Raw genomic sequence first — 25,906 nt, 5'->3', positions numbered from 1 at the left:
GTTTTTTGAAGGTTTTATTTAAATAAAATGCATTTAAATAATTTTAACATATGGTTTAATATCAAAATTAATTCTGAAAATATTTTTGAGGTATTATGGAGCTGATGCACGAATTGTTTGAGCCAAAATTATTGATAAGGGTTTTTGATTTTAAATTTGAAGTTTTGATGCATTTAGGAGAGAAATGGTGCATTTAATGCATTAATTATTTTGGAGTTTTTATTTAAATTATTATTTTAAATATTTTTTGGAGAAAATATGAGCATGGAGAGTGTGTTGGGCGGCCAAGGCTTGTGGAGGAAGGAAAATGAGACTTTTGCAAGTAATTTCATTTTCTAGCTAGGTTTTATGAAGGAGAGATATTAGGGATTTTGATTCTTTGACTTTCAATTAATGGGCGATTGATTTCTGAACTTTTAAAACCTCCAAGGATCTTTTCACATCTGATTTAAAACCCTTTGTATTCAGATTTATATATTCTAAAAGATTAAGGATTTAAATGATAGTTTTGAAAGGGATTTAATTAGGAAATAAGCCAAATTTTGAGGACCGAATCAAGGAAGGTTGGAAGAGTCTAGAAACACTAAAATGGGCTGAATATTTCGTGGGTTTGGGCTGCTTCTTGGGGAGAAAGAAAAGAATTTAATGCTTGGCTCCCACCCCTCACTATGAATAGAGCATTTCCCCCTCTCATTTCTTCACACCAAGAGCTCTCCTCTCCTCTGCATTTGTGTGAGCTCTCTCTCCCTCTCTTTATTTTCATTTTATTTTCCTTGACTTATTTTATTCCTTGATCAAGGTGATGTTGGTCATTCTGAGTATGCTCTGTGGTTGCAGTATAAACTGATCTGCCACATCCAGAAAAGAATGATCATTTGATTGAGTAGTCAAGGAAAAGTTTGTGAAAATGGTGTTTTTCTTCAAAGTGTTCTTATGATGTTCTCCCATATTCCTAGAAAAGTTGTTAGAAAGAGTCTTTGATCTTGGGAGGATTGAATCTATGCGCAAATTATGTTTTTCTTCGAAAGTTCTTCAAGTGTTCTTATGATCTTCAAGCAAAATGTTTTAGAAAAGAATGTTTGATCTTATGAAAGAAATGGTTTCGGATTTTCAAGGTTTTTGGGGGGAATTTCGCGATCAAAAAGGGGATGGGCTTATGATCGATTCGATTGTCCGATTAGTAACGTTACTCTGTCCGTTCGTTGGTAGGAAATTTTCAAGTGTAGACCTAGCTTCAAGGAGCAACTTGAGACTTCTAGGAAAGCATACCTTTGAGGTAAGGGCACTTCGGTTATGATTGATTGTGATTGTATGATGGTGAAATGATTAGGACCTTATGATTTTCGAATATGTGAGTAACGGCACTTCGGCCTCTGCCTAGATAAATTGGTTGTGATTGTGATTGTTAGAAAGCATGATGCTAGGACTATCGATGATATATGTGCTAGACATGCTATATGATGATGATGCAATAAATGTTAGCTAGTGTTATTATGAACATGCCTATATGCCTAGGATGTTAGCTACTTTTATTGATATGCATGCAAGTTACTAGGTTACGATATTTTGTTCATATGAGATGAACGTGATGAGCTTACGGCCTAGTGATGATGACTGACTTGCATGGCATGCATTTGTGGGCCAAGTAACCTGGACTGGGCTTGGTTGGCCACGGCTGGTGACCTGGACTGGGCTAGTCAGTGGTGACGTTTAGGGGATGGACCTGAACAAAGGACGAACGTGAAACGGCGGTGCGTTGGAGAGGTCCAACCCCGATCATCAAGCTGTTGGGCAGAGGTGCGTTGGAGGTATCCAACCCCGATCGTGGAGTCGTGTTCGTCCTGCCTTTCCATGAGGGATTGGCTTATGGATATCCAAAGTGTCTGCATGCATGTGCACGAGCATTGACTAACAATAAATGATGACCCGGGTGTTTAAGCTATTTTTCTAGTTTATTTCCATGCATTTTGATATATTATTTAGGATATTTTGGTCATTTTAGGTCACTCCATGATTATTCCATGCATTTTACTATTTTTATGTGGTTTTTAGTATTTTTATATATTTTTATAATTTTTATTTAGATTTATTAGGATTTAAGTTATTTTATTTTTAGTTGATATGTTTTATTTTGAATTATTATCTTTTTAGTATTCTATTTTGATAGTTGTATTTTATTTAGGATTTTTCGGAATAAAAAGAAAAGAGAAAATCAGGAAAAAAGAAGTTGATTCGGTACAGCTGGTCCACGGAGTTATCATGCACCCGCAGGAGATAGGACGGATGCAGCTTTGTTCCATGCCATGTGGCTTATTTTTACCAGGGGTCTACCATAAGACCATGCACCCGTGAAGCACTTAAATCCACACTTAAAGATTGGTCCAGTGGAGAGCTGACACGTGGCAGGTGTGGGAGATTACCTTTTTACTTGTTTGAATCCGTACGTCACGTGATTGAATTCAGATTTGAATTGATTGATTGGATTTGGAAAAAGAAACAAAATTAATATATATATTGGAACGAACCAGAGGCAAAAAAAAGGCATATTTGGAGATATTTGAGAACAGCTTGAGCCTTCTTCCCTGAAGTTAACCCTAGTATCACTTTGAGCTTTTTGAAGAACTCTTTTTATTTCAATAATTTATTGGTCATGGAAGCAATGTCTGGCTAAACCTCCATAGGTACTTGTGGTTTTTGGTTTGATTCTCTCGACCTTATGTTTTGATTTACTTTTTGACTCATGAATCCTAGTTTTATTTATGAATTTCTCATCTTTTAACTATGAATTTTTATGCATGAAGATTACCTTTTCTATTTTGTATGCGATTGAGAAATCGGTAGAAAATATGGATCCGGTGAGAAATTGATTAGGAACGCCTACGCCTTAGAGATAAGGGTAACTTCTAATTGTGTTGGCTAGTAACTAAGTGTTTTAATTCTCTAATTAAATTCGTCTAGGAACTAAGAGATTAGTGTTAGCAGTTTAATTGGAAATTCTACGTAGTTAAGAGATTATCACGTAGAAATTTAGGCAAGCACCATAAATAAGTTAGAAAATTCATGAGTTAATTAGTCTATTAAGAACATAAGTGAGATTGATGAAAACCTACCCCAGGTATTTTTCCCTTTTGATTGTTTTCAATACTACGTACTTGCTTTTCACTTTACTTTACAATTAATTAAGTTCTTTTACATCAACTATTCACCCCCCAAACCTTTTTACTTGACGATGTCTTCGGTGGTTCAGTTTCTGGTTCAGTTTGAAACTGAACCATCATGGTGCAGGTACTGTTCCACACTTAAAGTACCAAAATGCCCATTTATTTGTTTCACCTCCCTTCCTTCTCCTCTACTCTCACAGTCTCTCCTAGATTGTCTCCGGCGACATGTGTCGCTGTCACCCTCCACGACCTCCGCCCCTCCACCACCTCCTCCAATCTTTCCTCTTTCACTGTCAGCGAAAATGCCTGAAGAGGCTTATCCCCTGTGAGTAGTCATGGAATTGGTCCATTACCTCAACAAACACATCCCATGGACTAGACCCACCATTCGTCACTGTCTTCAGTTCATTTTTCCGTCCAAACTATGCGAACCCCTCTCTTCAGCTTCCTTTATCTTCTCCACACGAAGATCTTCAGGAACTTTACATGCAAAGTGAAATCTCATCCCAAGAAGCTCTGGGAAGAACAAAGGCCTCCTGAAGAACCTAACAATAAAGCCATAACCACCATCTAAAAAAATGGAAAAAAATCAGAGAGCCAAACACACTTCTTCTATTGGGCTTTCTATGTCCTGGGTTTGCAATTCAATGGTGCTTGCTTCAATTAACTAGTTAATGGCTTCAATCATTCGGTAACAATTTGGGATTAGAGTTAGGATTTGAGTAATTTCAGTATAATAAAATTTCAGAACCGGAAGAGATGGAGTGGTGGCTTAGGGGAGAAGCACAGTGGTATGCCTTGAGCTTGGTGGCAGGGATGGAGTGAGAACGGAAGAGAGGTTCACTGTACCAGTGAGGAAGTAGATCAAGGGTATTTTTGTTATTGTGATTATTTTAAACCTTCAATCTGAATCACCTAATATTTAACCAATAAATCCAACGGTGGATAATAGAATGTACCACGGTGGGTCAGTTTTTCACTGACCCACGGAAGCCAACACCTTTTTACTTAGTCTTTTTAGTTATTTAATAGGTTAAATTGATTTAGACAACTGTAATCCTTGAGTTCGATATTTTATTACTACTTAACGAATATGTACACTTGCCTAGGAGTTATCAATAAACTATGAGATAGTTCCCTATACTTGTGAAACTTAGAATTATTAGATAGTTCCCTATACTTGTGAACCTTAGAACTTAATATAGTTCCCATATTTGTGAATGTTAGCTTAGTGAAGAACTTGTGATTGATAGGATAGTATACCCTACTTATGATGTGTGTGTGTTAGAAGTTGACCCTTGCTTGTTTGCTTGTTTGATGTTTGTTGTTTGGGGCCCTTAACGCCTAGACAACAAGCATGTGTGTGATCAGTCGAGATGCGACCCTATATCTGCTTGATGTGGACGACGGCAAGGCTCGAGACATCGATTGCGCGACTGATGGTTCAACTATGGGATTGGCGAGAGCAGAGGATGCGAGACGATATGAGTCGGGTATTGAGTGTGATAATTGAGTCTGTACTTGGGGGTGGGCTGAGTTTGTTTATAGGGTTCGAACCTAACCTAGAGACCTTCTTGTGGTGTTGGCTCGGGGGCGGTCGAACACTAGTTTAATCATTATGTTGCAATTTGAAAGAATCATTGTACACTTCCAAAGCTTTTATTAATAAAATGAATTATTTAGTCTATTTCTCATGTTACTACTTTTTATTTGTAAGCAATGTTATTGAAAAGTTTTATTTCAACGAAAATTTACACACGTTTTTTGAAAAATGTTACTAAAGTGACCCTCGAGAAATCAGGGCGTTACAGCCACCATCATGACCACCATCATCCACAACTATCATTGTCGTCACATCTTACTCTACTACTACCAACGCTAGCACCATCCTCTACCATCGTGATCATCATCATTGTTGCCTCCATCACCACCTCAACCTTCCACCAACACCATCACTGTCACATTTACCTGTTATAATATAATATAAAACCATTGAAGTGACCCTTACCCAATGATGACCCAGGATTTAAGGCTATTTTTCTAGTTTATTTGCATGCATTTTAATATATTAATTAAAATATTTTAGTCATTTTAGGGCACTTTAGGCTTATTTCATGCATTTTAATATTTTTATTTAGTTTTAGTATTTTTCTATATTTTATATTATTTTCTAGATATTATTATGATTTATTTACTTTAATTTAGGATTAGATAAGTTTATTTTAGGTTGTTATCTTATTTTTATCTTCTATTTATTAGAGTGAGAAAATCAGAAATAAAAAGGAAAAAGAAAAAGAAATTCGCAGCTTTTAATGGGCTCTGTTCCAGTGTGCCGCGTGTCCAGGATCTTACCGTGTACCAGCGCATCAGATCGCGCCACGTAGCAGACCTGTTATCCAACGTCCAGGCACCTGAGGGTGCACCGTGTTATGGTGTACCTGAACGCACAGGATCATCTACTCATCAGAAAAAGACAAAAACGCACAGGCTTCGAAAGAAATCAGTTTTTAACCTAGTTTTTGGGGATCTTTTTCATCTTTCTTTACTCCTAAACCTAATAAAAAACCTTGGGGAGACTTGGAGACAATTTCTTGGTGGAGAGGAAGGCTAGGCCCTTGAGGGCCGGTGTCAGGGCCATGGAGGAGGTGACAGCTTCTCCGGACGTCCATGGCTCCGTTCTATTTTGGGTTTTGCTTTACTCTTTACCTATTTTTGTTTTGACTCTCTTTTGATATTTGGAATGATGTTAGTTTGATTTTACTCTTAGTCAAAACATCTTTTATGCAATTATAAGTATGAATTTTCATTATTTGGTGTTTCTCTCTATGTTTAATGCTTCAATTGGTTAATTGGTGATTTAAAGAGTTTATATTAATTCATAAATAGATTGAGAAATTGATATGAGTTAATGTAGCTTAGTTCATAGAAAGAGGAAAAATTCTTATGTCTTAGGTTATTGATTCTCTTTGCGCGTTCATGTATCTTTTGCCAATATGATGATTTTTAGGATTTGCATGACAATTGAGAATTTGGTGTGAATTTAGTTAATGAGAGAAACCACTCGTGCATCAGTCATCTTAAGAAAGGCATGTCTTAGGTAGGGTTTAGGTTTTCTAGGTGACAATAGGAGACATTAACTCTTAGGTATGAATATCATGAGTTGGGAAAGAGATCTATACCGAGTGACAGTCGGGATACTCACCTCTCTAGGATATGATTATCTAGTAGGAATTATTGGGATTTCTTGAGTGACAGTCAGAGATTCTTTCCACTAGGACATGAACTTCTTGGGTTAGGAACAGAGCTTGGGAATGTCTTATCGAGTAGGTATGTGTATAATGCTCCTTTTATGATCACTAGGGCTTAAGAGATTAAGGCTAGGTTCTTAATGGGTAGATTCGCTTAGCTAAGAAATTAGTGGGTGAATAACTCTTATCGGCATCTTAAATGTTAACTTCATCTTATAAAAGTATATTTGTTGAGAATAAGTTGTAAATCAAGTGAACTCATATTTCAAATATGTCTTCTTCTTTGTTTGCCTCCGTGAAACTTCTTTTATCGCTTTAAATATATTTTCTCTTTTATTTACATAAAATCACATTTTACTTGTTAAATCGATCATCCAACATCTAGCTAGTGAGATTAATACGTAACAACACAATCCATGTGGAGACGACAAAACCCGATACTATACTACGATTGAGTCCTGAAAGGGATTTGATAGTAGTTAGTGGAGGAAAACTTCTTCATTAAATATCCTTTCATCACCCAACAGCTTAAGCTTTTGAGATAATTGGTTTCTTGACATGGTATCAAAGTCTCTATGACCGAGAGGTCTAGAGTTCGATCCTTGCTTCCTTCACTTTCTGATTAATAAGTGGAATTTAAATAAGCACATGGTAGGTGGGCATGTGCATTTATCCACGCTTCAAGCCCAAAGGGCTCTTTGCGTGAGGGGACATGTTAGAATATAATTTAAAACCATTGATGTGGCTCTTACCCAACAGCTTAAGCTTTTGGGATAAGTGGTTTCTTGACATTTCCATCATTGTTACCATCGCCCTCCAATACCACCACCATCGCCACGGAACCTCCTATACCACCACCAGCTCCATTGGCACCACTACCATCGCATCCATTGCCACCACCCCTGTTGCTGTCGCCACAACTATTACCACCACAACCTTTGCCGCAACCACCACCACCACTCTCCTCCACCACCATAATTGTTGCCACCGCCTCGGCAATAACCTTTACCACCCCCTTGATCATCACAATCGTCGCCACCGTCATTAGGTAATACTGATATCTGCCACCTCTATTATCTAACATCTCCACCATCGTGTCGTTGTGACCCATTATCGTGAATTTACAAACAATCAAATAGCTTTCAAATTGAAAGTTGACAGACAACTTTTACTTTATTTCTTTAAATCTCTTATTTTAAGCTTTAATTTTAAAATGGCTTTATAAACGGGAAAAAGCTGGACCACCCCCATGCCTAAAACAAAATATAATGAAAATCAAATATTTATAAAGTAAAATTTAAATATATTTAGACAATCTCGTAAAAAATTAAAAAATGAATTGAGTGTTACTGTTGTCAATAATGTTTTTAATTTCAAAAAAAATGTAAGTTGTGTTTAAACCATGTGTTTCGTTTTGTGCATCATGACATGTTAGCTTGGAACCGGTACCTGCAACCTCCTTCTCTTCAACCCGCTCCTCTTACTGTCAACACAAACACGAGTATCGTTGATGGTGGGGTGGATATGGTGGTAGCGGTGGATGGTAGTTGGAACTTGACGCTTGGTCGTATGGGATATGCGGCGGTGGTTAGAGATAAGGACGGTGAACGAGCGTCAGGAGTGGCCAAGAGCTTGGGTAATGGCAGTGCTTTCATGGCGGAAGTGTTGGTTGTGAAACTCAGGTTTCAACATGCTCTTGAGTTGGGATATCGGAGTATTGTTTGTTTTTATGATTGTTTGAATGTGGTTGTTACTCTTCAAAGCAATGCTGATTTCACTACCTTCTGGGTTAGAGATGTCCTCCTGCGAATCCGAGATACGGTGCCCGGGTTCTTGCAAATTGTTTGGCGCGTAAGGTTAGTTTGTCAGGTGCTCATCCCCAAATTTGGAGGCGCCCCCTTCGTTGGTTTATGCTTCTTTGTATTGGGATGTTGTTAGTTAGTTTCGGTTTTTAGTTTGTTACTCTTCCTCTGTAAAAAGAATTAATAATATTATTATTTACCAATTTTTTACACGGTGCGGTGTCCCTCCATCGACGAACCTACCAGTAGTTGCGGCGGTTCTTTGAAGAAGAGGAGGATTTTTAGTAGCAGCAATAGTGAAAGTGAAAGTGTTTTTTTTCTCTTGTACCCTTCTAAATATTATAGTCGCCTTTCTAAATTTTTTATCGGATACAAAAGTCTTTTGACAAAAAGTGCAACTTTCCACATCTTCCTTGATCTTCTCATTTTCTTCTATTTCTATCATATAACCACCTACAAAATTTACCATTTTTTTTACCTCTTTCTATCTACACATACTCCTTCTCGCTTCTTTATTTCTCTACTAAACCAAACAAAGCATTATGCTATGTTTGGTGGAAGAAAGATAGGCAAGAGAGAAGTAGGGGAGAGAGATAGATAGAGAAGAGATAAGAAAATCACCCTTGTTTGGTGGAAGGAAAGAGGGAGATAGGAGGAATTGCAGAGGTGGGGTCCACACCTTTTTTCAATCTCCCTAAATTGAGAAGAGATGAGGGCTAACGTGCTTTAATATTTTTTTTTCCAGCTTTTGCACTTCAGTGACAGTTTCAAGGTGCCAGAAAAAGTATCTTGAACCGCCATAAAGTATTTAATGTTGAATAAAATCATTTTTTAATATAAAAAGTAACTTTCTCTCTTCTCTCCCCCCCTTCTATTTCTATCATACCAAACAACCTATAAATCTACTATATTTCTTTCTACCCATCTTCTCTCTTCTCTACTCTCTCTTCTCTATCTCTCTCATCTCTACCAAACAAAGTCTTAATGTGTTTTAACATTGGCAACCTTGCAAACTGACTTTTGCAGCTTTCCAATGCCCCCCATAAGAGAAACAACTTAGAGGTTGGATCAATATGATAATGCTTTCACGTTGAATGTAACGTTTTTCCGAACACGCCTTTAATTGTTTCAGTTTCAACCAAGAACATAGAGATAGGGTATAGTATCTAGAGTGAAGGGATTGCAACAAGAGAGAGAATCTAGAGAGGGAAGTGTGTAACTGCCTAGAGAGAGGGTGTAACCGCTTAGAGCAAGAAAATAACTGAATTGAGAGTTTGTTATTGATTAAATGAGTCAAGAGTCATTTACATGTAGTAACCGCTCCCTATTTATAAGCTATGGGCTGGGCCTTGCGAGTTTAACTACCCCAATTGGGCCAGTTGGGCCTCGCGGGGAGGCCCAACTCTGAGCCTGTGTGAAGGGGGCCTTGCCCAGTCCAGTTTCACGCCATGAAATTCTTTTAAACAACTAAGTGGGTTATTGACCAAAAAAAAAAAAACAACTAAGTGGGTTGATATTGAGGAATAATGTCATACATGATTCAAATCAAATATATATAAAATTAGTGCATCTAACTTATGAATATTGTACCCCATACATACAGGGGATGCATATTATGAGAATATTACACCCCTGACAATATAGCTTGTCACAATAACAGGTTCCGATTCTTAGCTCTTGACAAACCAAACACACCCATGACCAATTACATTTAAAACTCGGAGAGGAAAACTCCATATTTGATTCTTTTATATGTATAAATGAACAAAAATGCAAAACAAAGGTGATTGTGGGTTACATAAGGACGTACAAGTTACAGTTACAAATATGCAGAAGTTGCAGGTCTATAAGATCTCCATGTTTTCTCTTTGTACTCCATCATACAACATTGATAGACAAGAGTAGTTTTCTAGTTGAATAAGCATATTTCTTTTATACATTGGATGTAAAAGAAGTCATTATAAATAAAGAATCAACATAGAGTACACTGGGTGTTGTAGATAAACCACCCCTTGTGGTTGTGTAGTGTGCACCTTTTGCTGCTCAAACAGCCATATTAACGGGACATCACACTTAACAGACCAACATGATATACATATGTGAGAGACCATGAAGACAAGCTGCAAATACAACAAATTCAAGGTGACTCGGTAGGAGAGAAGATGCATCCTGGAGTTATAAGAGTAATTCAGGGGCTCATTTGACAGCAATGATGCAAAGAAAAGAACTATAGAGAATAAAGTACGCAAAGAATCAAGAACATTGGAATACAGATTATAAGGTGCCATAATGTACAAGAATGCAGTCAAGGTGTAAATGATTTGATCCAGATGCATGGCTGAGGATGATTTAGACAACGGACATCAGCATAGCCATGCTCCATTATGAAATTAGAGATAGAAACAAAAAGCATGCAACATTTACCTTCTGCAAATTGCTATAGATATGACCGTACAAGGATAATATGGGATACATGAATCCAGACAGTTTCAAATCAGAAGGGTACAAACTTAAGGGAAAATGATTTGTAGACAAACGCATAGGGTAGACAGTAGACACCAAACAAGCACCCAGAGTGAGAAAGGAAGAGAAAAGTAATAGATATATGATGGATGAGGAGAGAGATAGAGATAAAAATGAAGTGTATGTGGTGTAGTGTCCGTGGAGTATCCGCATTGTTTGGGTGTTTAAGTATCATTACTGAAACTTTAATGAGAAAGAACGGGATGTGCATATGCCAACTAGTAAAGGCCCAACATCCTTAGTTCTGTCACATGGCTCGGATCAAGTTCAGGCACATTCTTTCCATGTTCTCGATCTTCTACCACATATTCCTAGCATTGAAAAAGTAAAGAACAAAGTTTAGAGTTGAATACCTTCAAATTTTTATAAGTAAATTGGTATGATCTTTATACAGAATCAATTATAATCCAAATGATATAAGAACCAATATTTAAACCATTCATTCCCTAAAATTGCATATCATATGACCAAAATGTAAATGAGGAAATATGTCATTATCATTGTTTCCTATTTTATGTTAATCTATTTAAGAATATAATCAATCTATTTAATATTAATTAGAAATAGCATCAATCCATGTATTGTATGGATTTACATTCCTATTTTAGGCCGCACAAATAATGAATTATCATTATGAGTTGTAAATGTCTTGTATTATATATGATGAATAAAATCAAAGAAAGACATTAAGCCAGAAAATATTTTGACCCAAAATACCTGTTTAGTAGCAATCATATTACTAGTTCTACATATAAGAGGTTTCATTTCTGGGGATTGTAAGTAAAAAAGGTGAGAAATCATCATTTAAATAGCAGACCTTTGTCAGTTCTTGTTTGGCAAGAACATGGTAGTGGCGCTCATTGATTCTTTGACCACATATTATCGCTATGAAGAAGCCATAGAGCAAACCCACCAAAACAATGGCTAGAACTGCAAAATAAAGCAATATAATCAAACAATCATTGCATGTATACAGTTAGTAGATTAAGATAGCATGACAGTCATACATATACACCATTGAGTTCACCAACTAATTCAGAAACTATAACTTCCTAGCATGAAATAGTCACAAGTGAATGAAAAAGCTGCAAACATTGCCTATGAAATTTCCTGAGGAGAAGCAAGGGGTATACCAGCCATTGTATAAAATCCATATGGATGTTCTTCATAACCAAACATTTCTCTCAGTTCATCCCCGTAGAATTTGTAAACAAGCACTCCCAAGAAAGCAACAACCTGTAAAAATTAGAAAAGGTAAAGAACATAATACACATTCTTTCAAGTGTATATTTTTGTATAAATTTACAGAGGTAGTAATAGTATCCCATCAAACAATCTATTTGGGTGGGTTTGGATCTTCAGAGTCTATTGAGTCAACCGCATCACTCATGTAGAGTTGTAGACCAAACCAATTTCAGGCTCTTGTTAGGCTGCTTGGGTTTTTAGGGGGCTATGCCACCCACAACCAAGAAAAAATCATATGCCATATTTTCAAAGAAAAAGGAAGTTCTTGAACTTAGCCACCTCATCAATTGTGTTACCTCTCTTAAGCTACCCCAAAAAATGTTATTTAGGAGCTACAGCCTATAATGCTGAATTTTATCAGCGCAAGTTTCTGAAATGGAAGAACTTACACAACAGCAACAACAACAAACACCAAGCCTTTTCCCACTAATGTCAATTGGATCTACATAGACAGCGAGATAAATACACTAATTAGAGGAAGAATGTTGTTGAGATATTAGATATGTTGTGTTATGATAAGGACAGACCGACAGATTAGATTTTGTTGATAGTGTTTGAGATAGACTAGGAAACCCATTGTTGAGATAGACTATGCAAGCCTATTGTTGAGATAGACTACGACACTTACCTATATATTGAAATTCTAAGTCAAGCGTAATACACGTCAATCAGTTAATATTTCCAATTTCAACAAAGTATAAGGGCAATATCACCCTTCATGACCGGCGCCAACACTATCCCGTTGTTGAGTTCCTCTAAATTTGGAACTCTGTTCTAACAGCTCCTGATCCCAAGGGGCTCTGCTTCCACGACTTAGCCCTAGTCACCTTCATTGCAGACCTGGAACTTTTGTCACCTTCATTGCAACCTATGAGGGGTGCCTTCAGTGCGGATTAAGAACTTTTTTCGCCTTCATTGTGACCTATCGAGGCCTACCTTCATTGCGCCTAGACTAGCTCACTGGCGTTGACCGTCAGTTGCCTTCATTCCATACTGAGAACTTTTGACGGCTTTATTGTGACCTAGTAAGGACTGCCTTAATTGCACCCTGGTACTGAGAATTTTTGTCGCCTTCATTGCGACCTAGTGAGGGAAGCCTTAATTGCGCCCGAATATTCAACCATTGGCCACCTTCATTGTGGCCTTGAAGCCATGTCGTTTTCATTGCGGCCTTGAAACTGGGTTGCCTTCATTGCAGCCAAACTTGGGTAACCTTCATTTCTCTCATTCTTTCACATTCAGTATTTAGGTGTCCAAGACACACATCTCATATCCTCTGTACAAGCGTTGGCCATTGACCGAGCATTGATTGCTGACCATTAATTGTTTGGCTTATAGTTTTCATTGGCATATCTTTACCTCTAACGCTCTATCTACTTGAGTATCCTCCCTCTGTCAACCCTCCTTATTGGGTCTTTTCCACATGTGCCCAAACCACCTAAGACAAGACTTTGGCCTCTTTTACCTAAGGTTGTTTCTTTCCTTACTGCACTACTATCTACTACAGAGCAAGAAAAGAAATTGAAATGAGTTTCCATAGAATAATTTGTTCAATCAGAGAGGAAAACTATCAACTGAAATTTCCTCCAAGAATTAGCAGAATTTACACAGCAGATCTTTACATATATGCAGTTACATAGACTCCTAGGGGCTTCTAAGTTCTACCGGTGGGCAAGACTGAAGAACACTAGATAGGGAGGAATGGTGAATACTATGGTACTGTTCATGTCAACCAAAAGAAAGGGAAAAAAGTAATGTCATAAACATGAGTAACAATTTCACAATACATAAATGAGATTATAATCAATGACATACCAGTTGAACAATTATGAAAATGAATGCGTGATCCCTGGCAACAAGGAACTGAAATTTTAGTCTCAACCACCACCGATCTGGTGGGACATTTGCACGCAATATGAAGACAGCTCTGCACTCTGTACAGTGAGAAAAAGCAAAGCCCTCCTAGTACAACAGAAGAAGTAAAAATTCAATAAATAAGCATCATATAATTAAAAATATACTGCACACCTTTACAGAACCAAGAAAGGAATGGAAAATAGATAAGCATACCATTAGAGATATTAAGATGAAGGAGAAGGAAAAAATAAACTTACCTTGGTAGACCTCCAATTATCAAGACATGATCTATGGACATACTTTTGCGTACCTTTGCAATGGCACGGTGCAATTAAATCTTCTCCTATAAAAAAAACCACGTTCACAAGAAGTTAATTTCATGTTGTGTAATAAATTCAGGGAAAGGGTGTGAATAAATTAATTAATTGAGACCTCCAATATCGAGGCATATCCGGCATTGTGGCTGATCTGCATTTACCAGATGACAAGTCTCATCAACAACATGAACATTCTGTAAATCGTTGTTGTTGTTGGCAGCAGGAATAATTTCACAGGAGAAGGAGGAGTCTTCTCTGGATGATGCTTGCTGATTCAAGATGGGTTCGGTTTCTGAACACTCTTCCTTGTCATTGTTTGACGCTAATTGCATTTCGTGATACGTAGTCGTATAGTAAGGACTAAACAATGAGATTCATTGACAGAGCTATAATTATAACAGACCATTTCAACAGACCTGCAATTTGCAGGTAGTTGAAGTTAACAAGAGCAAGATCCAACTGTGTGTTTGGTTGATCCGTAGGTAAAGCATATCTTAATTAAGGTTATGATGACAATTAATAATTAATAAATGAAACGAAACGAGGTGTAGCTGAATTGATTGATTGCAGAGTTTGGAGTTGAAGTAATGTTACCTTAAGAAGAAGAAGAAGAATAAGCGCGAAACAGAAAGACCTGCAACTGCAACTCCCCGATTTTGATCTCATTGATTATACTTCAGGTTCATCATCAATCATTCATTCATTCCATAAATTGAAATTCAACTCGAAAGAAAGAAAGAATACCAGCATAACAAAACAAACAAACCCCAATCCTTTCCTTCTCTTCCCTGTATAATATAATCAATGTTTATGTCTGTCTGATTTTGTGTTTGGTTGGACAAGGGAAATCAAGCCCATCCAGCAAGTACAATAACGTAGTAATGTTTTAGTCTAGGCCCAACTTATTGTCCAAAAATACCATGTTATCAAAACCGGACCGGCCGGTCAGACCGGTTGAACCGGGAACCGGAACCTTGGCCGGTCCGAAATAGCCACAAAACCGCATTGGAAAAGAACTGGATATGAACCGAACGAATCGGTATAAAACCGAGAGAACCGGTCAAAACCGGCCGGTTGGCGGTTTTGGGCGGTTTAGTTTAGTTTCTTTTCTTTTTTGAAAAAATGGGCTAGGCCCATGCCAAATGAGAAGATTCAAAAAAAAAATAGAAACACTGAAACAGAACACGGTTGTTTCAAGAAAACCTCATCTTCTTCCCTTCAAAAAACAGAAAATAACCCTAGTCTTCCACCTCAGTCGCTACCCCACCGCCGCCGCCCCCCGGCTCGCCACCATTGTGCCCAGCCCGCCGCCATCGACGCCACTGTTGCGCCGTTATCTGGTGTGATCCTCTTCTTCTTAGCATGCATCGAGTTTGAATCCATCTCACTTCTTGCAGAATCTGTAACTGTGGTGGCTGTTGAAACTACCAAAATGTTGAACTTGTTTACTGCTGGATAATTCTGTTTATGGTAATTGGTATGACCCACGAGAATAATGTGTTGTTCTTTACCAAGGATTTGGCTTTGGATTATTGACGTTGGTGTTTTCTTTGATCTGAAGTTGTGACTTGATTGGAATATAAGTATTGTTGAACAAGGAGAAACAAGGTTGGATGATAAAAAGTTAAAAACCATGATTGCAGGGGATAGGGGATAGTCACAGCTTAGAACATATACAATGGTTAAACAAAAAATGTTTTGTTTAACCCTTTTCTACCCCACTTTTTCTCTTCCCAACACTCCACATCATCTTCTCTCTCCAATTCAACAAACTTTCAACAATTACCCACTCCAATGGTTTTGTTTAACTCTCAACACCCTACCCCACCACTCACCACTCACCCTACCCCACCACTTTTTTATTTCACATTTTTATTTAATTTTATATTTTTGTTTTTATAATTACATAAAATTTCAATTATCGATTTAAATTAAATTAAAACAATAAACACTTAACAATTTGTTTTTTTTTTAATATAGACTTTTTTTTAAAAAATATAGACTATAATTTTTTTTTCTTAACTTAAAATGCAAGACAACAAACTAAGCATATAAGAATTTATTTTATTTTCTTAAAATAAAATGCAAGATAACAAACTAAGCACACAATATCTTAAAATGCAAGACAAGGGAAAACTAAGCACACAACACACAAATAACGTAAATAGTACGATACAAATCATCTTCAATCCTGAGACATTCCAAACTTTGCCCAGATGTGCTTCACTAGATCTGCTTGCCGTTCATGATGAACATTTGAATCACGCAACTCGGATCTAGCACGCACATGATTTGCAAAAGCGGGTAAAACCTCGGTCGAGTATGGTTGTTGTGTACTAGATCCACCTTCCCCAGATTGCTCAAAATCGGTCCAACGTTGAGCATATGAATCTCGTTCATCCTCAACAATCATATTATGTAATATGATGCATGACCTCATAATGATACTCAAGTCATCTATGTCCCACAAGCGAGCTGGTTCACGGATGATTTTAAAACGAGCTTGAAGAACTCCAAATGCACGTTCGATGTCCTTCCGACATCCCTCCTGAACTTTTGCAAATAACTTATCGGGTTCACTTTGAGGAAGTCTAATCGTTTTGACGAAAGTTGGATAAGAAGGATAGATACCATCGGCTAGATAGTATGCCATATTATAGGGACGACCATTCACAAAGAAATTCACAGCTGGAGTCTTTCCCTGTTCCACGTCATCAAACACTGGTGACCGATCTAGAACGTTGATGTCGTTCAACGTTCCAGGACATCCAAAAAAGGCATGCCAGATCCATAGGTCATAAGTTGCAACTGCTTCAAGAATAACTGTTGTGGTTCCCTTATCCCCTCTAGTAAATTGACCTTCCCATGCTTTAGGACAATTTTTCCACTCCCAGTGCATGCAGTCAATACTCCCGATCATGCCTGGGAACCCCCGCATGTCATTAGCATGTAGTATTCTTTGCAGGTCTTCTTGGGTTGGTGCTCTCAGGTACTGTTGCTCATACAATCGTATGATTCCTTTACAGAATCTACGTAAACACTCCAATGTTGTAGTACCTCCAATTTTGATGTACTCATCGACCGCATCTGCTGCCACACCATATGCTAACATTCGCATTGCTGTGGTACATTTTGCTAAGGGTGATATACCTTATTTATTGGCTGCATCAACGCGTTGGGTGAAGTAGTTATCACTACTTGAAAGGTCACCAACGATTCGAAGGAAAAGATATTTTTGCATCCGGTACCGACGACGAAACATTGCATCGTCATATGTAGGCTCATTGGCAAAGTAGTCGCCAATTAGCCTCTGGTTTGCCTCTGTATGATCTCTACCGAGATATTTTCTACTACGAGGTGCAGTATCTTCTCGAATTTTTCTTCGACGCTCTCTAAATCGGTTGAGTACATAAGCTTCTTCAATTTGACTACTTTGAATGTATGCTGCAAGATCAAAAGGACACTCAGATGGATCCATTTTTTGTGAAATTTGAAGTAGATTGGAAGAGATTTGGGATATTGGTACATCAATGGATCTATGAGTCCATATAAGTAGGTACATTGAATGGTGGTTGAGTGCCGGATTTGAAATAAGTTATCAACCAGAGTTAATTATCGGAAAAGGACAAGATTCGAATTGAGTGGCACATATTCAAACACAGTTACCCGAGAATCATAAAAGCCAAACACTACTGACCTAACACCACGGGCAAATTATTAAAGAAAACAGTACAGACTTGACACCACTGGTGGATTTGAAACAAGTTGTCGGAAAAGGACAAGATTCGAATTGAGTGGTACATATTCAAACACAGTTACCCATACATTAAAGCAAACATTACATAGCTGTCACCACTTGAAAATTATTAAAGCAAACATTAAAGCAAACATTAAAGCAAACACTACAGACTTCACACCACTGACAAGTTTGACCGAATACAGACAAAGACTCGCTTGAAATTAATTTCCAAATAGCTCTTTGGACAACTGCTCTAACAACTCTTTCTTACGGTCACTGAGATGCTCTTCCGAAGTTAGCTTTAGATACATACTAACTTTCTTAGCATTAGTCTTCTCTTTCATCGCATTAGTCTTCTCTTTCATCAATTCGTTAGTCTCTGCTTGCACCGATGCTATCTTTTCCAATTTTTCAAGCTCTTTCTCCTTGAAATGGATATAAGAATCCCATTCTTTGTCCACCACCTCGTCAGCATCTTCTCTAATTTTCTTTTTACTCTTTTTTTTAGCTGCCTCCCTACCCATTGGACGAGGAATTGATCCTATAGAGTTTGAGCCACTTGCATCACTGTCGTGTGATCTCTTAGATCCACTACTTCTCGAGCCACTATTTCCTCCTACCTGACTACAAAAACGTGGTTGATCACGGAGAACGCGCCATTCTTCCATCAAAGTAAATTGACCAATCTTCCCACTTGCGTATAATTCCTGCGCTCTTGCGATAACATCATCCTCCGACCAACCGCTTCGATGCTCACGCTTAGCGCTATCATAAGCGCCAATCCATTTACCCAGTCTTGTGTTCATATAATTCCAACGGTTTCGGCAGGCAACCCAATCGCGCGGAGGATCGAATGAGCAATGCTCATTACAATACTCAGCAATATCTCTCCAAAATGTTTCTCCTTTCTGGTTTCTTCCGACAACACTGTTTGTTCCGCAATTAATCCACCCACTAATTAGCACTAGATTTTGTGCAGTGTTCCATGCGGGTAAATGGGCTTTTTTGCTCTTAGGAGTGATTTCATTGACTTCATTATCAGCTGACCCGCCACCAAGATTGACTTGTGTTGAAAATTCCGGAAATTCCGCTACATCAACACTCGGAACATTTTCAGGAACCACTGGCATATAACCACTAGACTGAGGTGTTTGAGATGAATATCTCACAGATCCATAAGATGGATGAGAGTTTGGAACAATTGATGACTGGTTAAAATTTTGTATGTTTTGAGGAGGTTGGTACGAATATTGATTCGGATCTGGATAATAGTTTGGATTTCGAGGACGTTGGTTGGAGAATTGATGGGGGACTTGATAATAGTTTGGATTTTGAGGACGTTGGTTGAACAATTGATGTGGGACTTGATAATTGGTGGGATTTTGAGGATGTTGGTAAGAAATTTGATTTGGATCTTCATAGTTGTTGTGGTTTTGGTTGTAAAATGGGTTGTTTGAAGAATTCTGGGTGTTGAAATGGGGATTGTTGGGATCAATTTCAATACAAATGCTAATAGATAGATAAATAAGATGGTGAGAGAGATAATAAGAGAGTGAAAAAACTTGGTTTTTTTTTTCTGTGTCCAAATCAAACGAACCAAGTCTCTATTTATAGAGAAAAAAAATCATGAATTTTGGTATAATTTTTTTTTTCATAAAATATTTTTTTTTATGAAATAATTGAGTTCAAAAGATAAGGAAAAACGAAATCCGGACGGACCAACCAGAAGCAGCCACGTGGCAGGGCCTGAAAATTTTTCTCTCTCCCCTGCAGACAAGCGCGCCTTGTCTGGGCGTGCAGGCCACGCGCCTGCGGTGGCCACTGGCCTTGCGCCACGTGGCACACCGCAGGCTGTTTCAACATGTTTAATTTTTTCAACAAAATCACCCTCTCTCTCCCCTTTCAACCAATTTCAACAAACCACTAAACCTATTAAACACAATCAAACACATTTCAACAAAGGATTCAACCATCCATTGTGGATGGTTTTATGTAATTTTTAGGGTTCCCTAATTTATATTTGTAGGATATTGCTTTTTTATTATATATTTATTTTAAAATATTATTATTTTATTTATAGCAGTTATACCGGTTGGACCTCAGCTCAATTACAATTGGACCAATGAACCTAGAACCGGTGCCCTCACCGGTTTGATCACCGGTCCGGTTCTGATAACCTTGAAAAATACACATCATGGGGTGGAGGGGGATTTAGATCCTCTTCGGCACGGCAGCACTTTTCTTTGCAACCACCATCCAGCTAGATCCAGGCCATTGATTTTTATATCTAATGGCTAAGAAAAATAATTACTTAATTGGTTCAATATTTAATTAATTTACATAAGTAACTGTTGTTGGAGAGTCGGCAGGTGATCCAAACTCGGGTGAAAGACACTATTATCTTTTTTTTTTTTCTCTCCCTACACTATATATGGTGTCCCCAAACTATCCACTTCCCCTCCTTCTTATGCACATCATCATTTTTCTCTCCTTACACGTGTTACACATATTAGGATTTGGAGTGATTAAGCCATAGAATCAAAGTTTATCCCTAAGCTTGTTGCACCATCAGTGGTGATTCATGCAAGGAGATTAGCTTGCTGATGTTGATATGATGGTCATCCATATGGCTTAACTGCTTGAGTTTAGGGTTGGTAAGAGTTAAGCCTTATTGATGAATGATAATTTTTCAATCAAGCATATTGTCTCGTCTCGCCGAGTTGGTTGTACGTTCAAACCAGCTTTAATTATGCCTTTAGAACGGAATGAAAGTGTCGCTATACTTAGTTGACTCGACATAACGAGAGTGTATTCATTTCTCGGAGTTTAGAGTCATGTGACATGAGTCGTTAGACCACTAACGAGAGTGTATTCATCCATTGTCATGAGAGTTAATCAAATTACTTATGAGAAAATTATGGTTCTTATTTTAGTGGTCATTACCTGTGAGCTCCATTATTCATACAGGCATACATATACATATATACTAGAATGAATGAATGTGTATATAGATAGATATTCTCCATTTACTAATCCTAAGTAACAAGTAAAAGGCAATTAATTACCTGATCTGATTGATGATGGAGGATGCAAATATAATATTTATGAGTTCACTTGACGAACAAAATCTGAAATAAGGTATTTTGCGGGGACTAAAAAGTTTATTAAGAACAAGTAATGGAAATGAAAATAACCGGTAGGTGAGGTGAGAAGTGAGAAGAAGAAAGGGTTGTGACTGTGACCGTGACTGTGAGGGAGCGGAGGAGGGTGGCAGAGAGAGAATGGAGGGTCATCAGAATCAGATTCAGGGACAACAAGTTCTGGAGAGGCTGAACCAAGCATTGCAGCAGCAACTAAACCTGGAACAAGTGAAGACGCGCGCTATCGGTCTCTTCAAAGCCATCTCTCGTATCCTTGAAGATTTCGACGCCTACGCTCGCACCAACACCACCCCCAAATGGCAAGATATTCTCGGTCAGTATTCCATGCTCAACCTTGAGCTTTTCAACATTGTTGATGAAATCAAAAAGGTTTCCAAGGCTTTCCTTGTTTATCCCAAGAATGTCAATGCCCAAAACGCCACAATACTCCCTGTTATGCTCTCCTCTAAATTACTCCCTGAAATTGAGATCGATGATGCCTCTAAGCGAGATCAATTGCTCCACAGCATGCAAAACCTCCCAATCCCCACTCAAATTGACAAGTTGAAGGCTAGAATTGATATGATTGCAGCCGCATGTGAAGGTGCTGAGAAAGTCTTGGCTGACACTCGTAAAGCCTATTGCTTTGGAACTCGTCAAGGCCCCTCATCAATTGCCCCAACAACTCTTGATAAGGGTCAGGCTGCCAAAATTCAAGAAAAAGAAAACCTACTCCGCTCCGCTGTCAATGTTGGTGAAGGATTAAGGATACCTGGAGACCAGAGGCAGATTACTCCTGCACTTCCAATGCATTTGGCCGATGCACTTACTGTCAATGAATCATCTTTTCCTGATGGATCTACTAATAGTTAGTCACTCTTAAATCTCCATCTCAAAAATATTGTACATGTTACTACTTACTACTAATAATTATTATTATTATTTACTTCCAGGTGTGTATATCAAGAATACCCCGCTGCCATCTAACACCATGGCTGCCCAGAATTCTTTGTTACAGGTCACTTCATTGCCATTTTCATCAAGATTTTATATCTTCAAATATCCTTTTAACTTTTTTTTTTTAATTTCAATATTGGAAATAAAGGGGTACTTGTGTTTAGTCATGATTTCGGATGTTCTTGTTTTAACAATATTTGTCTTTCCCTATTTGATTTTTACCTTTTATGCACACTCCTTGTTGCCGAACTTTTAAACTCTATGGAATGAGAACTAGTTACTTCAGTTGGTGGTTTGAAATTTTGAATGATATATGGACTCTTCTTTCTCACCTAATTTCTTATATCCCTGATGTAGGCCTCAGGATCACAGCTTTTGGGAAGATCAGCCGCATCTCCTTCTGCTGCCATGAACACCACTTCTTTTGACAACAATGCAACAGCTTCACCACTCCCATATGCCAATTCACCTAGGTCTTCTACAAATATGATGAATACACCATCCCCTCAGCAACATACCCCACAGCAGCAGCAGCAGCAGCAACAGCCATCAGCACAGCAGCAGCAACGCCAGAAACTGATGCAGCTACCTCAACAACAGCAACAACAACTTCTTGCTCAGCAGCAGCAGCAACAGTTCAGGCAATCTGCAATGCAAGGACTGGGACAGGTAAAATTCAAGCTGTGTATACACCCTTGAATTGGCCTAAATGACTAGTTAGAGTATGTTATACATATGTTTCTTGACTTTTTAAAGTTTAATAATCATTTTGTGGGATAGAAACTCACTCTAGAGCATATGTGAAAGTAACTTTTGCCTTTGTTAGAAATTAAACATTAATCTATTCATGTGTTTTCATTCAATAGCTTAAACTTTTGGAATAGTCGGTGTGTGACATTTCCATATTTGGTTGGACTGGGTTAACCAGGAATTAGTCCTTTAGGTGGTGCAGTCAGGGCATCAAAGACCAGTGTTTAACGTGGTGCTGCATCACGTGTTCATGACTTCATGGGCACTTCCTAAATTAGTCTTATTTCTAGTATGTTTCTCTTCTCTTTGATGGTAACAAGCTTTGCTTTCCTCCTCAGTTACATGGACAACATCAGATGCAATTTTCTCAACAACTTGGGCATCAGCAATTTCAGGGTAGGCAGCTGGCTTCAGGGCATGTTCAGCACGGCATTGGTCAAAGCCAACTCAATCAAGGAAATCAGATGACTCGTTTAAATCAGTTTTCTGGTCCTGCCAACAGTGCATTATTCAGTGCTGCTCAAACAACACCTAATACCCAGATGGTATGATAGTCATGTAATATAATTTAATTGAATACGACAAAACCAACAATAAAAGCCTGTTTCCACTTGATGTAATCAGTTGCATCGGTAAAATGACACTATAATGTCTTATTCTAAATCATGACTAATAACAAATATAATTTAATAAAAAAACAGGCTCAACAGCTGGAGTAAGACTAGTTAGTTTATTGAATTACTTTGACTGTGTTAATTCTGTATTTGTTATCTTGATGTCTTCTCAGAAATTAACTTCCTTGAAAGGAAAGCTGACCCCTGAAGTAAGTAAATAAGTTAAAAGGAAGACAAATTTTCAGAGTGCATACCATATAACAAAAATTGTGAATGGGAAGTCATTATTAGTCATGTTTTTTGCCTCATTTTTTGGCAGGAAACTTCATTATTATCTCAATTTCTTTTCCTTTGTGTTTGTTGATTTTTTTTATTCCTTCCTATGCTTCTCTGTGGCCAATATATACTCATCTAGTGCTATTCTTAAAAGGATAGAAAACACATTCATATTGGACCGTCCTATATAAGATGTTGTGGGGAGTTTGTATTCTTTTTCATATAGCTGGAGCATCCCTCAAGCCTCAGGCAGAGGGATTTGATGGCTACTTAGATGAGGAAAATGGGCTGTCACAAAATTGTTTTATTAAAAATGGAATTGCATTAAGCGGTGCAGAGACTATGGTTGGCTGGACATAAAAAAAAAAAATATAGCATATCTATCTATCTATCCAGAACGTTAAAGCTTGATCGGATGAAAATTATTTTCATTCAAATGGAAACTGTGCTTTCTGAAATGTATATGTACCATTTAGTTGCAGTTCTCTTGAGATTGAATATCACAATGTATCTCTGAATTTGATTTATGTATTCGAGACGTGATTTCATGCCTTTCTCTGCTCCACGTCCTGTTTGAAAATATTACTTTCATTGATCTTTGGTATTATGCTTGCAGTGTTTCTTTATGCTGCCCTTACTGATGTGCTTTTCTTCAACCCTTTACTTCTATGATGATTTTTATTTCATAATCTCAGATTCCAAATATGTCAGCCACAATACCTTCACAGTCACTACTTCCACGGATGCAGGTTTGTCTTTGATGTTCTCTGCCTAAGTTGTATTCTCAAAAGGCCTGGTTGGTTTTATTGAACTATAAATTTTGATGGATTTGAGTGTAACATGAAGAGATGTATGAGGAACTTATGGTGAAGACCTTTGATATACTGGGGATGTTTACTAACTCCATAGTTTAGTCCTTGTAGAGTTTAGTCACTATTTTGCTTGACTTAATTCCATTCATGCACTTTCTCCATGCTAGCCAAACACATTTTGTTTCAAAAGTTTGCATTTGAAAAAAAAATATTGGAATCTTGCAACCACCCCAAACACGCCCTTAATTTTAGGAGGTGTTTTGATTTGCAATTTATGAATTGATATTTTGATTTTGGCAAATTTTTAGTTGTCTTTTATTTTGTGATATTTTATGACAAAGAACTATCATTATGACATACTTTCATTTTGCATAAAATTTGGCTGGTCTTCCCTGACGCACTTCAAGTTGGTCATTCTTTTTTTATCTCATCTTGCTTTTTGGTTAACCCTTGATCACATGAGGATAACAACAGACTGAAACTTGCTCTACTTTTTTTATTTCCTCAGTTCGGATTATCTGGAAACAACCCTCAGCGAAGTCATGCTTCTCAAATGTTGAATGATCAAAGTATGAACTTTGTTCCTCAATGCCTTTTTTTTTTGTAGAACTCAGTGCCTGAAATCTTATTTTATCATTAGTTAGTTGTGGATCCTGTTGTGTTTAGTCAACCCTCATTAAAAGGGTTATGATGCAATATGAAGTGTCATTAATTCTATGAGATTAACTTTCATGCAGTTAGTGTCGAATTCTTTATACTGACATTCAATTGTTTCATATCACATCAGCTTAAATGCTTTTAAGAGGTTACATGACTTCTTATTTTGATTAAATTTATTTTTTAACTTGGAAACAACTATTGGATGCCAGTGTAAAGAAGTTTTACGCTGATAGTACATGCACATTAAATCCATTCTATATTCTACACGTGTGTGTGTCTAATAGATGGGTTTTACATTGCAGTGTTTAACATGGGAGGTGGCAATCCCAGTGGTATGATGCCCATACAGCAGCAGCAGCAGCAGCAACATGGTTCACAAGGTGCATTTGGTGGCATGGCATCAAATGCTCAGAATCTACAATCTGGTATGGTGACACTTCAGAACACACAACAGAATCATCCCAATTTCTCTCAACAAAGGCAGCAAAATCAACAGTGATTATGAGTGGGCATGGTGAGTTCAGTTTAGAATGAACTGAATCATGTGTTGCCCTTATGATGTGCTTTACAAATACTGAACCAAACAGTTTAAATATAGAGTAGTAAAGAAGAACTGAATTGAAAAGGGAGAAGTTATTCTGGTTTGCTTCTGTTAGCTGGTTATTTTTAAGAAAAAAAAAATAGATATGATTTGACCACAGGTTATTGGGTTTCATCTGATTTAATATGAATCGAATAACTGAAAAGAAAAAAAACATGGGATGAATTTCATCAAATAAGCAGTAAGTAATCTTGCTTTCAAGCT

At 37.7% G+C, this 25,906-nt stretch overlaps 2 protein-coding genes across 3 annotated transcripts; one reads left to right on the top strand and one right to left on the bottom strand.

Moving 5' to 3' along the window:
- Window positions 1–9,916: 9,916 nt before the first annotated feature.
- On the bottom strand, window positions 9,917–15,364 carry LOC130748178 (uncharacterized). Of its 2 annotated transcripts, none has more exons than XM_057601342.1 (7): window positions 14,748–15,364; window positions 14,269–14,539; window positions 14,094–14,179; window positions 13,795–13,941; window positions 11,868–11,970; window positions 11,552–11,664; window positions 9,917–11,045 (listed from the first exon to the last, which is right to left on the bottom strand). In XM_057601342.1, the coding sequence occupies exons 2-7, from the start codon at window positions 14,483–14,485 to the stop codon at window positions 10,953–10,955; spliced, it is 759 nt and encodes a 252-aa protein (XP_057457325.1). In that variant the 5' UTR covers window positions 14,486–14,539; window positions 14,748–15,364; the 3' UTR covers window positions 9,917–10,952. The 2 variants fall into 2 exon arrangements, with proteins under 2 accessions (XP_057457325.1, XP_057457324.1); XM_057601341.1 differs by having other exon boundaries at window positions 14,269–14,569; window positions 14,748–15,354.
- A 5,706-nt stretch (window positions 15,365–21,070) lies between these two features.
- Window positions 21,071–25,801, top strand: LOC130748464 (mediator of RNA polymerase II transcription subunit 8). The gene is made up of 7 exons (XM_057601684.1): window positions 21,071–21,900; window positions 21,986–22,050; window positions 22,347–22,658; window positions 23,078–23,284; window positions 24,325–24,378; window positions 24,950–25,010; window positions 25,404–25,801. Exons 1-7 carry the CDS (start codon window positions 21,174–21,176, stop codon window positions 25,598–25,600), a joined length of 1,623 nt encoding a protein of 540 aa, XP_057457667.1. The 5' UTR covers window positions 21,071–21,173; the 3' UTR covers window positions 25,601–25,801.
- The last annotated feature ends 105 nt before the right edge of the window (window positions 25,802–25,906 follow it).

The sequence above is a fragment of the Lotus japonicus genome, chromosome 3, assembly GCF_012489685.1.
Source record: "Lotus japonicus ecotype B-129 chromosome 3, LjGifu_v1.2".
NCBI lineage: Eukaryota > Viridiplantae > Streptophyta > Magnoliopsida > Fabales > Fabaceae > Lotus > Lotus japonicus.
The sequence above is the reverse complement of the archived record's forward strand: the minus strand, read 5'-3'. Positions and strand labels throughout refer to the sequence as shown.

Excerpts from the sequence above, each read along its gene's own strand:
- LOC130748464 (XM_057601684.1), top strand. The coding sequence starts at position 21,174 with ATGGAGGGTCATCAGAATCAGATTCAGGGACAACAAGTTCTGGAGAGG. Across the intron at positions 24,379-24,949 it reads CACTACTTCCACGGATGCAG|TTCGGATTATCTGGAAACAA; the intron begins GTTTGTCTTTGA and ends TTATTTCCTCAG. Across the intron at positions 25,011-25,403 it reads TCAAATGTTGAATGATCAAA|TGTTTAACATGGGAGGTGGC; the intron begins GTATGAACTTTG and ends TTTACATTGCAG.
- LOC130748178 (XM_057601342.1), bottom strand. The coding sequence starts at position 14,485 with ATGCAATTAGCGTCAAACAATGACAAGGAAGAGTGTTCAGAAACCGAA. Across the intron at positions 13,942-14,093 it reads ATAATTGGAGGTCTACCAAG|GAGGGCTTTGCTTTTTCTCA; the intron begins GTAAGTTTATTT and ends CTGTTGTACTAG. Across the intron at positions 11,046-11,551 it reads CCAAACAAGAACTGACAAAG|GAATATGTGGTAGAAGATCG; the intron begins GTCTGCTATTTA and ends TTTCAATGCTAG.